General features: G+C 35.3%; 2 protein-coding genes and 1 long non-coding RNA gene across 3 annotated transcripts in view; all 3 read left to right on the top strand.

The window, feature by feature from the left end:
- The window catches only part of LOC147838064 (uncharacterized), a 225,325-nt gene that overhangs the window by 137,787 nt on the left and 70,531 nt on the right, over positions 1–17,007 (top strand). The window lies entirely within an intron of this gene.
- LOC147831087 (uncharacterized) lies at positions 332–15,037 on the top strand. The gene is made up of 6 exons (XM_087309753.1): positions 332–344; positions 12,127–12,456; positions 12,634–12,675; positions 13,415–13,535; positions 13,638–13,719; positions 14,306–15,037. Exons 2-6 carry the CDS (start codon positions 12,378–12,380, stop codon positions 14,363–14,365), a joined length of 384 nt encoding a protein of 127 aa, XP_087165879.1. The 5' UTR covers positions 332–344; positions 12,127–12,377; the 3' UTR covers positions 14,366–15,037.
- Positions 7,063–9,586, top strand: ccl34b.8 (chemokine (C-C motif) ligand 34b, duplicate 8). The gene is given in 5 exon segments (NM_001386569.3): positions 7,063–7,175; positions 7,329–7,370; positions 7,808–7,925; positions 8,026–8,107; positions 9,308–9,586. Coding segments are annotated over 5 exon segments (357 nt in total). The 5' UTR covers positions 7,063–7,096; the 3' UTR covers positions 9,344–9,586.

The following is a 17,007-nucleotide window of genomic DNA, read 5'->3' as shown; positions in this document are numbered from 1 at the left end:
GTTTATTTAGTTTGTTAACAGCATCATATTTCTTTCTCAATTATGACATCAGTTCTATTTATTAAAGTGCTTAAGTTTCTGGGGGAAAAATACATTTATTTATGCAGTTTTAAGTTTGATGTTGGAGAAAATATAAGAGGTCACTAACTTTAACAATTATTTATCTGTGATGTCTTCATTTTGTAAGTCTTGTGGATACTGTTATGCAGCCCACACACACATTCACCTATCAAATATTGTCCTGCACTACACTCAGGTGCATCAGCTCCTGCGAGACTCCTGTGCGAATACAGGCTTCCAGTTCAGTCCCTTATTTTACACTCCTTTCCACATTCCAGTTTGAGGCTTGTCCAAAGGCACATTACAGAAAACCTCTGCACATGATAATAATAGGAAATCCTTGATTTGTCACATCAAACAAATGTACATTTGGCTAATTTTACTATATGGAGCAATGATTATGACAGTCATAAATGCCTATATTTAACCCTCTGGTAGGCTTTTGTCATTTTAGACCAGATTATTTTGCATTTTGAAATTTAAAAAATGATAGAATCAACCTAATGGTCTACATCTCATTGAATTTGTTGGCATTTTGTATGTGAAGGCCATTATTGCAGCAAGTTTAATAGTGGTTGTTACGGTCCCTAACTTAACTAAGACTCGTGACCAAAAGACAACGTAACAGAATAAACAACGGCCAAAGTGCTCCAGCTAAATTATTAATTAACATAACATAACCAACAAAACAATCTAAATTGACAAGAGATGGGGAGCCCAACAACATAATAAAGAACAACCAAACAAACCTAAAGCAGGTTGGAGCTCCCCACTCCAAACAAATATCAAAAGGAAAGCATAAAGGAGAACACAACAATAAAGCCGTCAAAGACTGTGGTGACGTGGAGGAATGAGGGGCCGTAGAAGTCCGCTTCCGTTCGTTTTAAAGGCCTGACGCCACCAGATTAACCAATAGAAAACTGAAAAGGGAAAAAGACAAACAAGATCAATTGAAAGTAATTATTAAGGGTAGGAGTGAACGCCACACGCAACACCTCCACCCCCAAAATGGTGACTGGTAAACAAAACAAAAATACAATAAACACCACCCATCACCATATGGTAATACGTGACATTGCATCGGCCAGCACATTATTTTTACCGGCAACATGTTTCATGTCCAAGTTAAAGGCTTGGACAAACAAAGCCCATCTCATTAAGCGTTGGTTAGAATTACGCATTCTATGAATAAAGATGAGAGGGTTGTGATCAGTGTAGACTGTTATTGGATGAGATGAAGATCCAATATAAACTTCAAAATTTTTTTGAATGTTTTTTGATGTTTTTGGAATTTTTTTTTAAAAGTAGCACACTGGGTGCTCAACTCCATCAAGCCCATCCTGCAATAGCACAGCGCCTGCCCCTACATCGCTAGCATCAACAGCCAATTTGAATGTATGGAATACACTGGAGCCGCCAAGACGGGTGCATGCATTAAAAGGTGTTTAAGTGACTCAAAAGAATGTTGACATTCCGGTGACCATTTAAAAACCGACTTCGGACTTAATAGGTCGGTAAGAGGAGAAACTAATGTCGAAAAGTTTTTACAAAAATTACGGTAATATCCCACCATTCCCAGAAAGCGCTGTAATTCACAACGTGTGGAAGGAACTGGAAATGACGTGATAGCCTCAATCTTGGCGTGTACTGGTTTTACCATGCCACTGCCCACAATCTTACCCAAGTAGATTACCGTTGCTTTTGCAAAATCACATTTGGCCAAGTTAACAGTTAAATTGGCATCAGTCAGTTTCTCAAAAACCTGTCAACTGATGGATGTGTTCTTGCCACGTTGTTGAATGAACAACGATGTCATCTAGATACACCTTACATCCTGGCACTCCCCCCAACACGCAGTTAACTAAACACTGAAATGTCGTGGGCGCATTGCGTACCCCAAAAGGCATTACTGTATACTGTAAGAAGGCATCAGGTGTAACAAATGCCGAGATTTCCTTTGCACGTTGAGTTAATGGCACCTGCCAAAATCCTTTAAGAAGGTCTAACTTTGTCACAAACACAGCCGACCCCACACGGTCAACAAAGTCTTCCATACGAGGAAGAGGGTCACAGTCAGGTTTTGTGACACTGTTAACCCTTCTAAAGTCTGTGCAGAAACGTTCAGATCCATCAGACTTCATAGCCAAAAGACAGGGCGAACTCCATGAGCTAATACTAGGTTCTGCAATACCATGCGCCAACATATAATTGACTTGATTTTGTAGTCGCTGACGTTTCACAGGGTTGACGCGGTATGGATGTTGTTTAATCGCAGCATTAGCACCAACATCGATGTCATGCTGCAGCACATGAGTCTGAGATAGAACATCTGAAAACAGGGAAACATGACACTTAATTAATTTAATTATGTCTGTTCTCTGTAAATCAGAAAGATGCAAAAAACAAGAGTCAAGATTAGCAAGCCTCTCAGAATTTTTTAAACATCCTTGAACTGTAGCCACAGATGGACTCTCAATGTCGCCGCCAGCTTCAAGATCAGACAGCGACTCAGAGTTCTCAATGACACTGTCAGCACCCGATGACAACCCAGAAAATGATTGTACCTGCAACACACTTGAGACTTAGTGTTAGGCATAGATGGAGCTGTTTTTATTTTTTTAGAGCTGTGAGGAATCATTTGCCCACGATCATAATAAGGTTTGATCATGTTGTGGCAGAGTCTGCTACGACGAACACGGTCGGGGGTAGCAACCACATAATCCCTATCACTTACCCTTTTTTCAATGACATAAGGTCCACTATACCTCGCTTAAAGGCTACAGCCAGGAATCGGTAAAAATACCAAAACTTTGTCCCCCGGCTTAAACTGTCTGTCCACACTGTTCTTATCAAACCAGTTTTTCATCCTGGATTGAGCAACTGCTAAATTCTGTTTAGCCAGATCACATGCACGATGTAGCTTGTGTCGAAAAGAGCTAACATGATCCAGTATATTTTTTTGTTCCGATTCATTCAACCAATTGTCTCGCAGCAATTTCAAAGGGCCACAGATATTATGTGCAAACACCAAGTCTGCTGGGCTGAAGCCAGTAGATTCCTGCACCACTTCTCGAGCTGTAAACAAAAGCAAGTGCACACCCTCATCCCAATCTTTTTCAAACTCCAGGCAATATGCACGAAGCATTGATTTAAGGGTCTGATGAAATCTCTCCACTGTGCCCTGGCTTTCAGGATGGTAAGCACTTGAAAAGTTATGGGATATTTTCAGCTGATTGGTGACCTGTTTAAAAACACGAGACATAAAATTTGTCCCCTGGTCTGTTTAAATTACCTTGGGAAGCCCAAACAGTGAGAAGAGCTTGGTCAGTGCTTTTACTACTGAGGTGGCCGTAATTTTGCGCATGGGTATGGCCTCAGGAAAACGTGTTGAAGCGCACATAATGGTCAACAAAAATTTACTGCCAGATTTGGTACGAGGCAATGGGCCTACACAGTCCACCACGACATGGTCAAACAGCGAGTCTACAGCTGGAATAGGATATAAAGGGTAAGGTGGAATCGGTGGATTTGACTTTCCAGCTATTTGACAAGTATGACATGTTCTACAATGCCACTTCACATCCCGTTTTAGACCTGGCCAAAAAAAATTACACAAAATACGATCATAGGTTTTGGTGACACCCAAATGACTAGCTAAGGGGTTGTCATGAGCTAAACTGAGTATTTCACCTCAAAGCTTTTTTGGAACAACAATTTGTGTTACAGTGCTCCAATCATCATGCACAGAAGCAGAAGATGGCGTCCACTTGCGCATTAAAATGTTATTTTTGACAAAATAACCAGACACATTGTCGATAAGCTTCTCTTCAGGGACAGCCAATTCATACAGAGAAACGAGCGAATCATCACTCCTTTGTTCAGAAATTAGATGTTCTTTTGACATACGAACCCCACTAAAGCTCTCAGACAGCTCGGAAAGTTCTAGCACATTGTCAGCTGATGAGTTTTTTCACATTTTTCATCCAACTCTGTAAAATCAGAGACTGAAGATGGAGAACTCAGAACAGGGCCACTATCAGAGTCTACTTTAGGTTCTTTGTCAAGATCTATCATAAAACTATCCTCCAAGCCATCAGAGTCTATCAAGTTAGCTTTAGCCATTGATCGAGTGACAGCACATACAGGAAACACTGTTGGATACTTCACCTGCAGTTCATCTGGGCCTTCAGACAAAAAGGGCACAGCAGTTACTTCAGGATTCACTAAGATTTTGCCCCCAGCAAGATCATTCCCCAAGAGAAAATCCACTCCTTTTATTGGAAAAGCTGTGCATGCTGCTACTGCTACTGGACTAGACACCAGATCAGACTCAAGCTGGACAGAATGCATTGGCAGGTTAACAAGTTTCATACCAAATCCCTGAACAATCTCATTGCAGTTTAACGAAGTTTTATCTGAAAGAGGCAACACACTTTGTAGAATGATAGATCTAGAAGCAGCAGTATCACGCAAGATGGTTACAGGAACTTTTACATCACTGTCTGACACAGAAACAACTCCCTTCCTTATAAATGGTGAGTAAATCTCCAAATCAACACACCCAGACTGAAAAAGGTTTGATGTTGAGACTTTTTCTACCAGTGCCACAGTTTTAGGCCTCTTTTTATTCAACAAAAAACAGCTGTTGATTAAATGACCACGTTTTTTGCAATAAGCACATACTGGCCTTGGCCTAGCCGCATCTTTAGCACTGTGCTCAGTGTGAAAGTGCGTGACAGGACTACGATGCAGCAGAGAGAAAGATGGCTTTTCAAAGCTCTCTCTGTGAGTCAGAACATATTCATCGGCTAATACCGCAGCATCTAGTACATTAGTGACTTTCTGTTCATTCAAGTACGTTGCAATTTTATCTGATAGACAATTTTTGAATTCCTCCATTAGAATTAGATCACGAAGCTGTTCTAAATTTTTCACTTCTTGTGCAGAACACCCACGATCAAAAAGTACAGTTTTTTCACAACCAAATTCGACGTAAATTTGGCTTTCAGCTTTTTTATAACGCCTAAACTTTTGCCTATAGGCCTCGGGTACTAATTCATAAGACCTTAAAACAGCAGATTTCACCTGATCATATTTTAAACTTAATTCAGGTGAAAGAGAAGCATATGCCTCCTGGGCTTTTCCTGTGAATACACATTGCAAAAGAAGAGTCCATACCTCTTTAAGGCCATTTCAATGTCGTAGCCACTCGTTCAAAAAGTACAAAATATTTGTCCACATCTCTCTCCGAAAAAGGAGGAATTAAACAAATGGATTTATTAATGTCAAAGTCTGTTTCCGGATCAAAATCCCTTGACTGCCTAGACAAACGAGCAGATTCTCGTCTTCCAATTTCCTGTATCTCAAATTTACGCAGCTCAAATTCATGCTTTAGCTCTTTTTCCTTGAGCTCCAATCGCCGTATTTCTACTTGCAACTCAAGTCTACGTAATTCAGAGTCAGGCTGCACATCAGCACGTGAAGTGACAGCACTAACAGGAGGAAGGATACTCATTTCACATAAGGCTGTATGCAATTCATTTTTAATTTTCAGTTTTCTTGTTTAGAGAGTGGTACATCAAAGTGAGCAGCAATAGAGAACAGATTATTTTTAGTACACTGTTCAAGTTTCTCTAGGCTCGGATGAGCAACAAATTCCTCTAAACTAAACTCCATAATAAGATTGAAAAATACGCAGTCAAAGTATTAATAACAAATAAGCAAAAAAATCAAATCTGCGTCAAATCTTAATCATCCAACAGCAAAATACAAACTTCCGCAAATAACTATATAACAAAATAGAAAGATAATGCAAAGGAAAGTGAAGTGACACCAAACGTTACAAAGTATACTAAATGCGAGCAAATACACCCCTCTATCAGCGCCTGCCTTACGGAACTTCACCTGTCTAACTCACCTAGTCTTCACGCAGTTCAGCGGCGGGTTATTATGCCCTAAAAACCAGCAGGATTGTGAGACAATCTATAATAGAGTTTAATAGAGGCAAGATTCTGAAGTGTGCATCCGATAGACGCTACAGTATGCTCTCCCATGATGCACCACAATAGAATTCATTAATGAGATGGAAGAGGATATGTCACATGCTGATGACAAAATGGCATCCGTAGTACGTCTAAGTTCATATACTACTTACATACATACTGTATAAAACGTACTTTTCTAAAGGTTGTGTAGTAAATTCAAATTTGAAAGCTGTACCAACTGAGTAGTAGGTGAATTCGGACGCAGTCAACATATTTGATTTTGCTGTCTTCATTAGTTTCATAAACACAAATTTCTTTACAATTTAAAACAACATCTTTGGATAACTTTTCTGCTGGAGATACTGTTGCCCTAAAAATGTAAAAAAAAAAAAAAAAAAAAAATTCTTAGAAATATAGTGGGAATGGAATGACAGAACATTTTAGGTGTTTTAAAACACTGACTTGTCCAAACCATGGTATATCTTGAAAACAGTTATCGTCCCATGCCTAGATAGTGATACTAGAACCTAGTGGTTACACATTATCATTTTATGTTTTTCTTTTTTTATGTTTTTCTTTTTGTTATAACTAGATGATGCTAATCTGCTTTTTGATTTTGAATGGCACAGTCTCTGTTTTAACAGGGAATACTGCAATAATAATAAAAATAATAGACAATAAAAATGACAAAATGGGAGAAAGTGAATGTTAATTACTGCATAAACAATAATTATTACAACAAACCCTCTCCAAATTCTAAATAATACAGGAAAAATGTATGAAACAAAAACTTGACTGATTTTACTAAAACAAAACAGAGGGTACTTTACAGGCATTCGTCTATTTTTAAGACCACAAGTGTGATTCTCAACAAGGAACGCCAGTGGGTTTCGAAGCAAAGATTATGAAACTTCCCGGAATGATTATCCATATTTTTGCTTTCACTTAATTCTTGTAAAGTATGAAGAAAGACAATACTTCCTTCTTCTGAGCAAATAAAAAGCAAGAGTGGATCAGAAGCAGGAGATCATCTGTGAAATCATTCAGCAATCATGCGTCTGTCCTCAGCTTTTCATCAAATGATCATTTTGTCCGCTTTGCTTTTTCTTTTGTGTGCTTTTACATCAGGAGGTGAGTATCCATTACTGCATGCAAAAACAAATGTTTATTTGTTATCCTTTTAGAAAAAAAGTCTGTTTTATTGACCTAATGATTTAATGTCACTTTAATATTTAAGCAAATTGATCTCACTTTAAGGTTTTTCACATTTTATTATTTTTATAGATCATCTTTTGCAGGTTGCGTACCCTGTTCCCACCAGGGATTGTAAGTATAATATATGACTATATTAATTCTGAAATCAGTGAATTACATATTGTTCTGTTTATTAATTAGTTGTGATGCAGCTTTTTATCCCTTTAAAACTTTAAACTATCAATGTTTTTGTTATTTATTAGAATATAACTGTTTTGACAGGCATTCAGTTGCTATACAGTAGTCAACATTTGAAGTGGATCAAAAAACCTTTCATAAAAGTTTTCCTAAAACATATTTGAATCTTTAAATGTAGACTACTGTAGTTTCTCTGTGCAGCTATTGTTAGAGTTTTGATGTGAGCTCATTATTTAAAATATTTTTTTTAACTGTATCTTCATCCTGATCTGCCTTGATGTGAATGGGCTTTTAGTGTTTATACAGCTGAAGTCCTGAAATCATGGCAAAGTCTTTTAATTCTGGAGGTTTCTTTTCTGTCTGATTTGCAGCTCGTTTCGACCGCAAAGATACAGTTTGCTGCAGGACACTTACGACAAATGAACCACAGATCAAAATAAATAGCTGTTACTTCCTTCAAGAAATAAGCAAGTGTCTTAAGTCTGTGCTGTAAGTCAGTCTAAATACTTTAAAAAGTCACTTGCTTAATAACTCCTGGTCAAAGAGTTGTTGATGTATTTGTAAATGTATTTTTATTTCATCTTTACAGGTTCATTGATGTAAAGAACAAGATGCACTGCATAGATCCGACAGCTCCATGGCTTGAGGCAAGAATAAAGCGTCTAGAAGAGGTGAGAATAAACAGATTACAATTTTTTTAAACTGTGGATAAAATAAGTGATATGGAACCATTATAATTTGATAGAATAGAAAAATGTATTTATGGTTTATGCAAGCATAAATGAGTACACCCCAATTTGAAAATTAATATTTTTATCTATTTCTCGATAAATATAAGTAACATATTATGGTGCTTTTGAACAAAATAGGTTATATACAGTTGAAGTCAGAATTATTAGCCTGCCTTTGAATTTGTTTTAATTTTTTTAATATTTCCCAAATTATGTTTAACAGAGCAAGGAAATTTTCACAGTATCTCTGATCATTTTTCTCTGGAGAAAGTCTTATTTGTTTTATTTTGGCTAGAATAAAAGCAGTTATTAATTTTTTAAACACCATTTTAAGGACAAGTTATTTGCCCCTTTAGGCTAATTATTTTTCAGATGGTCTACAGAACAAACCATTGTTATACAATAATTTGCCTAATTACCCTAACCTGCATAGTTAACCTAATTAACCTAGTTAAGCCTTTAAATGTTGCTTTAAGCAGTCTCGAAAAATATCAAGTCAGATATTATTTACTGTCAATATGGCAAAGATAAAATAAGTTATTAGAAATGAGCTATTAAAACTATTTTGTTCAGAAATGTGTTGAAAAAAATCTTCTCTTCATTAAACAGAAATTGGGGAATAAATAAACTCTAATAATTCAGGGGGGCTAATAATTCTGACTTCAACTGTATATATATATATATATATATATATATATGTATATATATATATATATAATTTATTATTATTTATTTATTTATTTATTTTTTATTTTTTTCACCAAACATCTGTAAGAATAGAAAGATAATACATTTAAATAAATAAAAAATACAGACTACAACATTTTAATTTCATAAATTGTTTGTTTTTTTTCTCGATTTTTGCTGTTTTTATTTGATCTAATAATTTTCCAAAACATATAAATGTGGGTGTACTAGTTTTGGACAGTTATTGTAAGTTATTTTGTTGGACTAGCTCCAGATTTGGCTTCAGTACTGACCAAACTCTTGTAAATGCACAAATATATATTGTAAAGCGTCCTGTTAAAAAGTATTCATTTAAAAGATAGATTTGTGTGGGGTGTACTCATATATGCTAAGCACTGTATATTGGCATATCAAGCGCAAAGCCACAGTTTGTCTTCTGTTTTCATTCAACAGAATGGGGTAAAGTGTATAAAAACAAAAGCACATTAGGACTGGACATCGGAGAACTTCACTCAGACCTTGATCTTCACTATGCTGGAACTACACCAGAAAGAGATTTTTATCCAGTAGTGTTACTTTACAACATATTCCTGCCTTAAACTGTAAACACACAATTCTGTGCTGGGATATAATAGATTTGAGAAAAGCTTTTTGGTTTACTTTTTACTAAACTGTACTGTAAAAGTTGTCCTTTGACTTGACATAGCAAAAATAAAGAAAAACAACTTATAATAATACACAAATAGCATGAGAGTGATTTATCTTCATTGTTGGAAACTTAACTTCATTTGGTGTTAGCAGGTGTTTCTAAATCTCAAGTCTCTTCCCAAACTGACTACTCCATTATGATAGATGAGCTATAGTTCATCCCTCTTCTATTTTACATATAGTTTTGTAGAACTACTGTATAATCTACATTTAAATCCCATATCAATCAAATCAAAATCAAATCATGTTTTTTTACCTTTGTAATATTGTAATATTAACTGTTAATTTGGTTGCAAACGAAAAAAGTATTTATTTAAACCTCAGATACATAAGACAAGAAGTCAAACTCGACAATATTGGCAGGTCACAACCTTTTTTATATTTCAAAGGTACTGTAAACATTTAGCTGCTCATGAACTTAGATTAACTAAACAGCGAATATTATTCCATCTTTGCAGCAATTTTACAAGCAAAAATCTTGATTTACATTAACTCCCCATTACTGTATTCAATTTAAGAGTTTAAATTTTATACCCATGATAGTTTAGCACATTTCTTCCTATCAAGCTCTGAGAATTTGCTTTCAGTACCCAAATTCTGGCTAACTGGTGTGGGTGGTAGGGCTTTCTGTGCCTTTGCTGCCACATTTCGGAATGAACTACAAAAACTCTGGATTATTTTCACACTTCAGACCTTTAAAATTCATCTCAAATCTGACTTATTTATAACATGTTTCTTAACAGATTTATTGCCTTAAAGGGTCACGAAACACCAAAACACATTTTTTGAGCTGTTGGCAGTCGTATATGTGTCCCACACTGCTAAAAACACTATTAGGACACCTATATTTCACTAAAAAGTGTAAATTGGTTGTTTTTGCGTTATTTCAAGCAAATTCGTACTTCCTGTTTGAAACGAATTTTTGAAGCTGCGTCACGGCCATGACATAATAGCGTGTATTCCAGCGTGCAGACTGGACGTCTGTGCCAGAGTGTGTCTTATTACGTCTTACAGTGTGTTGCATTAATGCATGAGTAAGGCTTGGGTCAAACCAATCAGCGCGCTCTATAGTGCAACTTCATTAATATTCATTACTATGACCGTGTTTTCAGGACAGAGACGCCACGTTGTGTTGGCAAAACAAGCGTGAAGTGTTGCTTTTATAGTTTGCTGCAGTTAAGTTTCGTTTTCATTTTCTCTCTGTGAGAGCTCAGACTCACGTGTGGATTACAGTGTGCGGCACGCGCGACAACAATAACTTACGTGTCTAAGGAGGATTATTGTTTACCTGAGAGCTGTTCTCATCTGCAAACGCTGGGATCTGGAATCGTTTGTAGTATTCTCTTCATAAAGACGCGGCTCTAGTTGATGGTGATTGTCCTGTCTCTATAGATTTGGTAAGTGAGCGAGCAGTGCTCTTTGTTTATTCAGTTTGTTCGTATCTAACAAACTATTGCACAGAGTGTAAACACGTTAGCACCACAACCAAACTTTAACCTCGTGTAGGGTTTTTAACGCATTTAGTGACCGGAATAACACGCGCGGCTTTCTGACACTACCTGTCGTGTGCATCTAAGTTTCTGAGAAATGCAGAGGGTTTTTTTCTCTCATTCGCCGTGCGGTATCAAACATTGCATGAAAAATACACGCTTAGAGCAGCTCCTCGAATCAAATATCTCGTGTGTCGCGAGGGGCATGAATGAATTCCCTGAATGAAAGAGCCAAACTGCAGTTAAAGTCCACCATTTAATAATTTGGCTAATAATTCGACTACAGATGTCCATGTAGGTTAAACACCATCACATTCTCCTGTACGTATGTGTGTGTGTGTGTGTGTGTGTGTGTGTGTGTGTGTGTGTGTGTGTGTGTGTATTTTGACTCTGAAACTCGCGCGTGCCCAAATAGACACTCCCACACCATCCCACTTTTCTTCCTCCGACACTCCCCCCTAAACAGAGCTGGACACGCCCACTTTTCTGACTTTTTCCAAAGAAGAGGTGTGAAAACACCCTGCTGAAACGAGGGGGTTTCATGACCCTTTAATCTTGTAGTAAGTCATTCAAATAGTGCCTATTATTGTATCGCTGTCCACTGATGGGTTGCTTATGTGCTTCTTTTATCCCCATTCATTCTAGTCTATAGATAAAAGCCTCTTTTAAATTAATAAATGTAAAATTTATGCTGTGCACATGTATTTTTAGGTTTCTTGTTAATGGAAAACTGTTAGTTTTTTTATACATCTGACTAAATGCAAATACATTTAGAAAAAAATTTGATTTAAATTTCCTCAAAACAATCCTAATATCACATGCATTTTTGATTCTCGTTTAACTTTGTTCTTCTTTAGATGTTATCACATAAAACACACATTTTGCCATCAACCAAAAAACCAAAAAAAAAACCTTCTTATGGGATAACCTATAACACAATTAACACAACCACAACATTTGTGTTGAGCTTAGCAAACACAAATGTCACCTTATTTATTGTATTGCTGATGTCTTTAAGCTTATGTAATTTAATCATTTGGTAGAAGTCATGTGGACACCGTTAGTTATGCTTAGGCTTGTCCGAAGACACATTTCAGAATCCCTACACATGATGATGATTGCAAATTCTAGATTTGTCACATCACAAAAATGTACATTTGGCTATTTCACTATGGAGTAAGGACTACCCGGAATGATCATCCATGTTTTTCCATTCACATAATTCTTGTGAATTACGAAAAAAGACAACCCTTCCTCCTTCTGGTCAAATAAATAGCAAGAGTGGATCAGAAGCAGAAGATCATTCGTGAAATCATTCAGCCATCATGCGTCTGTTCTCAGCTTCTTATCAAATGATGATTTCGTCTGCTTTGCTTTTGCTCCTGTGTGCTTTTACATCAGGAGGTGAGTATACTTTACTGCATGCAAATATATTTGTTATCATTTTAGGAAAAAAGGTTTATGTTCTACTCCATAAATTAGTGGGTTAAGAAACATTGATCTAATGATCGAATGTCATTTTAATATTCAAGCAAATTGATCTCACTTTAAGTATTTTCACATTTTATTATTTTTTTATAGATCATCTTTTGCAGGTTGCGCACCCTGTTCTCACCCAGGATGGTAAGTATAATAATATATGACTATATTAATTCTGAAATCAGTGAATTACATATTGTTCTGTTTATTATAAACTTATGCTGCAGTTTTTTTAGCCTTCTAAAACCTTAAACTTTCAATGTTTATTATTCATCAGTTACACTGTAAACAATTTCCTATGGAATCTACATTAACATACTGGCAGCAGCTTGCTAGTAATTTACTGTAAATCAATTACAGTAAATATACTGCATTTACATTTACAGCACCATTTATCTGACTGTATATGTATTATAGTATTGTATATTTTTACTATAAAATATCCTGTCGTTTTTACAATGCAATTTTAAAACACAATAACATACTTCATAACTGTCCTGCAGTAAAATACAGTTCATATTACAGTTCAATTTTGTGATATTGACTAAAATTGTTAACAGTGTAGAATTAAAGTGGTCTGACAGTCATTTAATTGCAATATAGTAGTCAACATTTGGAAGTGGACAACACATATTTGTGTCTTAGGACAATGTTGATCCACATTTTGATTTACTTCCAATGTAGATACTGTAGCTTCTCTTTGCTGCTATTATTGGAGTTTTGATGTGAGCTCATCATTTAAATGATTTTTCGGACTGTATCTTTATCCTGATCTGCCTTGATGTGAATGGGCCTTTAGTGCTTATACAGCTGAAGTCCTCAAGTCAAGCTAAAATTAGTAAGTATTTTATTTCTGGAGGTTTCTTTTCTGTCTGATTTGCAGCCACTGATTCGGACCTTAAAGAACCAGTTTGCTGCAAGACACTTACAACAAATGAACCACGGATCAAAATAAATAGCTGTTACTTCCTTCAAGAAACAAGTGACTGTCTTAAGTGTGTGCTGTAAGTCAGTCCAAAAGCTTTCAAAAATGTAATCTGCTTAATAACTCCTGGTCAAAGAGCAGTAGACGTATTTGTAAATGTATTTTTATTTAATCTTTACAGTTTCGTTGATGACATGAACAGGATGTACTGCATAGATCTGACAGCTCCGTGGCTCAGTGAAAGAATAAAACGTCTAGAAGAGGTTAAAACTTACAGATACTGTAATATGGAACCGTTGTAATTTTATAAAATACAAAAACCTCTTATAGGTTTATCCAAACAATCGTACAGAGCTCAGCATAAAAGAGTACACCCACTTCTGAAAATGAATGTTCTTATACATTTCTCAGTTAATATAGGTAATAAATTCTGATGCATTTGACCAAAATAGATTTTATAAAAATTAAAAACAATTATAAAAATAATATTTTTGTCACTAAACATCTCTAGAATTAGAAAGATAACAGATTAAAATAAAATACAAATCACAAACTACAAAATTTCAACTAAATTTGATATATTTTGGTTTCTTAGACTGTATTTAATATTTTTCTCAAATAGATAAATATGGGTGTACGAGTTTATGGAGTGTTATAGTATGTTACTTTGTTAGACTAGCTTGAGATTTGGCTTCAGTACTGACCAAACTGATATATATTGTAAAGCATCCTATTAAAAATATTAATTTAAAAGATAGATTTGTGTGGGGTGTACTAGTATATGCTAAGCTCTGTATATTGGCATATCAAGTGCAAAGCCACAGATTTTCTTCTGTTTTTATTTAACAGGATGGAGTACAGTGTATAAATAAACCTAATAATGCACACATTGGGACTGGACATCTGTGAACATCAACCAGAACGTGATCTTCACTATGCAGGAACTACAGAAAAAAAGAGATTTTCATACAGTCATGTTATACTGTACTGCAAAATTCTACTATAAACTGTAAATGCATGATTCTGTGCAGGAAAAAAATATGTTGAATCTATTGCACAAAGAAAATAATCTGCCATTTTCTTTTCTTTTTTCTTTGCTCTCTGCCATGTAGTTTAACTGTGGTTATCACTTTGTCTTGTCTTGTATTTTTTCTTTTTCTTATATTATTTTAATGCATTACCCAGTTTCAATAAAACTGTTTTTGCTTAATATATTTGGTTTTGTTTAGTTAATAATAATTTAATTTTCTCAATGACATCAGTTCAATTTCTAAACATAAACTGCTTAAGTTTTTGACATTTGGGGGGGTAAAATAGATATATTTATGTAGTTTTAAGTTTGATGTTGGAGAAAATACAATTTTTTGTTTACTTTTTACTGAACTGTACTGTAAAATGTATCATATGGTATGACATACAGTAGTAAAAATAAAGAAAAGCGACTCTCAATAATATACAAATAGCCTGAGAGGGATTTATCTTATTTTTTGTACACTTATCTGTCATTCATTTATTCGTTTTCTTGTCGGCTTAGTCCCTTTATTAATCCGGGGTTTGCCACAGCGGAATAAACCGCCAACTTATCCAGCAAGTTTTTATGCAGCGAATGCCCTTTCAGCTGCAACCCATCTCTGGGAAAACACTTATCTTTATAGAGTGCTATTTGTTTTAGATGAAATTATGACCAATCTTTTCCCAATGACTTGTCAGACTTGTTGGACATTTTCATTAAACTGGATTGTCAAAACTTAATAACATCATAGTGTTTCAATAAAAGTATGTGAAATATGTACCATTCTGAGATCTAATAGGGGCACATCATGGGTTTCACAGGGGGCTCCAGTCACATGATCTTGAATGAGTCCTTCAACTAACTAAATTACTATAACAAGAGGTTAATGGAAGAAAAAGAAATGTTAACCATTTACTGCATATTAATTAAAGACAATACAAATTATATTCATTTTTGCCATGTGTGAAAGTGAAAAAGAAGTCATGTCAACAACTCAAATACAGTCAAGTGTGTGTGCAGATAAAGAGAAACTTTGAATAAATTCTTACTTAAAGTTGGCCTTTTTTACAGAAAAAAAATCTGTTACACTATACATTGAGGGTGCATTAGTTAATGTTAATCAATGCATTAGTTAACACTAATGCATTAGTTAGCACCCATTAAGCATTGATTAACCTTTGTTAATGCTAACTAAACATTCATTTATGTGTTAGCTAAAGCATCAGTAAACATGATCAAACAGTAAACAAGGACTTTGTTCAGCATTTCTTAGGCCCCTTGGCCCTTCTCCTTACCCCTGCCCCTCAATTTGCGTGTTCCCGTGAAGGGGTAGGGGTGTCCCAATTCTCTTTAGCTTGAAGGCGTGTCCAGAGGATCTAGCAAGACTTGGTGGTGTTTCAGTAGTGAACAGCTGTTCACTGTTACTAGAAATGTACAGCTACAAACCAAACCACCTTCAGATTGATGTGTTTCAACAGATATAGACAGTTTTTACTGTATTTTAAGTTTACATTTAGGGTTAGGTTGTTTATTTTAATGAATATAGATCAATAGATGAATAGAGGTCTGATTCAAAGCTGCAGCAGTGTTTTTGCCATCTCTTGTATTCCTGTCAGGTTCCTTTACTGAAGAAAAGGCTCAATTACTAGAAAAGTCAGGAGCTTTAAAACTGCCTCTGCCATTATATACACATACACACACACACACAAACACACACATGTATATATAAATATATATATATGTATGTATGTATGTGTGTGTGTGTGTATATATATATAAGGGAATAACAAAAGGCAAAATAAATGTTTTGCCAATAAACAAAGCTTTAAAATAACCTTTTTCTCTAGACAATTGGTTAAATCCTTTAAAAAGTTTTCAGAGGAAAAGGTGGGCCTCAAAGTGAAAAAGGTTGAGAACCCCTGCACTAACGTACTTGTTAATAGACAATTAGATAACTTAACCTATTAATGAACAACACATTTATAAAGCAATACCAAATCCTTGTTCATAAGAACTTACAATGTTAGTTGTGTTAGTTAACATAAACAAAAAAAATCAGGTTCAAATACAAAAACTTTGTTCATTTTAACTACTCAAATACTAATATATACCAATTGGTAGAGCTTATGATAGGTGTATAGTTCCTGATCAGCGTCAGAGACAAAGGGGTGCTCTGTTGAAGTGTTTTACATTGAAACCTCAGCTTCATCTGTTATTCATGTTTGTTAACTATTTACTAAAACGATTTATCATTAATAAAGCATTTGTTAATAGAATTGAGAACCTTATTGTTAAGTGTACACCGTTAATGTATTAAGTAAACATTAACTAATTAAGCTGTTCATGTAAAAAAGATCCATTAAGTGTAAATTAACATAAACAAGATTAAGTAATGCTGCACAAAGGCGTTGTTTACTGTTAGATCATGTTTACTAATGCTTTAGCTAACACATAAATAAATGTTTAGTTAGCATTAACAAAGGGTAAGTAAGGCTTAATAGATGCGTTATTCATTGTTAGTTTATGTTAACTAATGCAT

This window comes from Danio rerio, chromosome 24, assembly GCF_052040795.2.
Source record: "Danio rerio strain M-AB ecotype USA chromosome 24, GRCz13ab, whole genome shotgun sequence".
NCBI lineage: Eukaryota > Metazoa > Chordata > Actinopteri > Cypriniformes > Danionidae > Danio > Danio rerio.
The sequence above is the reverse complement of the archived record's forward strand: the minus strand, read 5'-3'. Positions and strand labels throughout refer to the sequence as shown.

Coding starts and splice junctions, on each gene's coding strand:
- LOC147831087 (XM_087309753.1), top strand. CDS start 12,378: ATGCGTCTGTTCTCAGCTTCTTATCAAATGATGATTTCGTCTGCTTTG. Junction 12,676..13,414: donor CCCTGTTCTCACCCAGGATG/GTAAGTATAATA, acceptor TCTGATTTGCAG/CCACTGATTCGGACCTTAAA. Junction 13,720..14,305: donor GAATAAAACGTCTAGAAGAG/GTTAAAACTTAC, acceptor TTTATTTAACAG/GATGGAGTACAGTGTATAAA.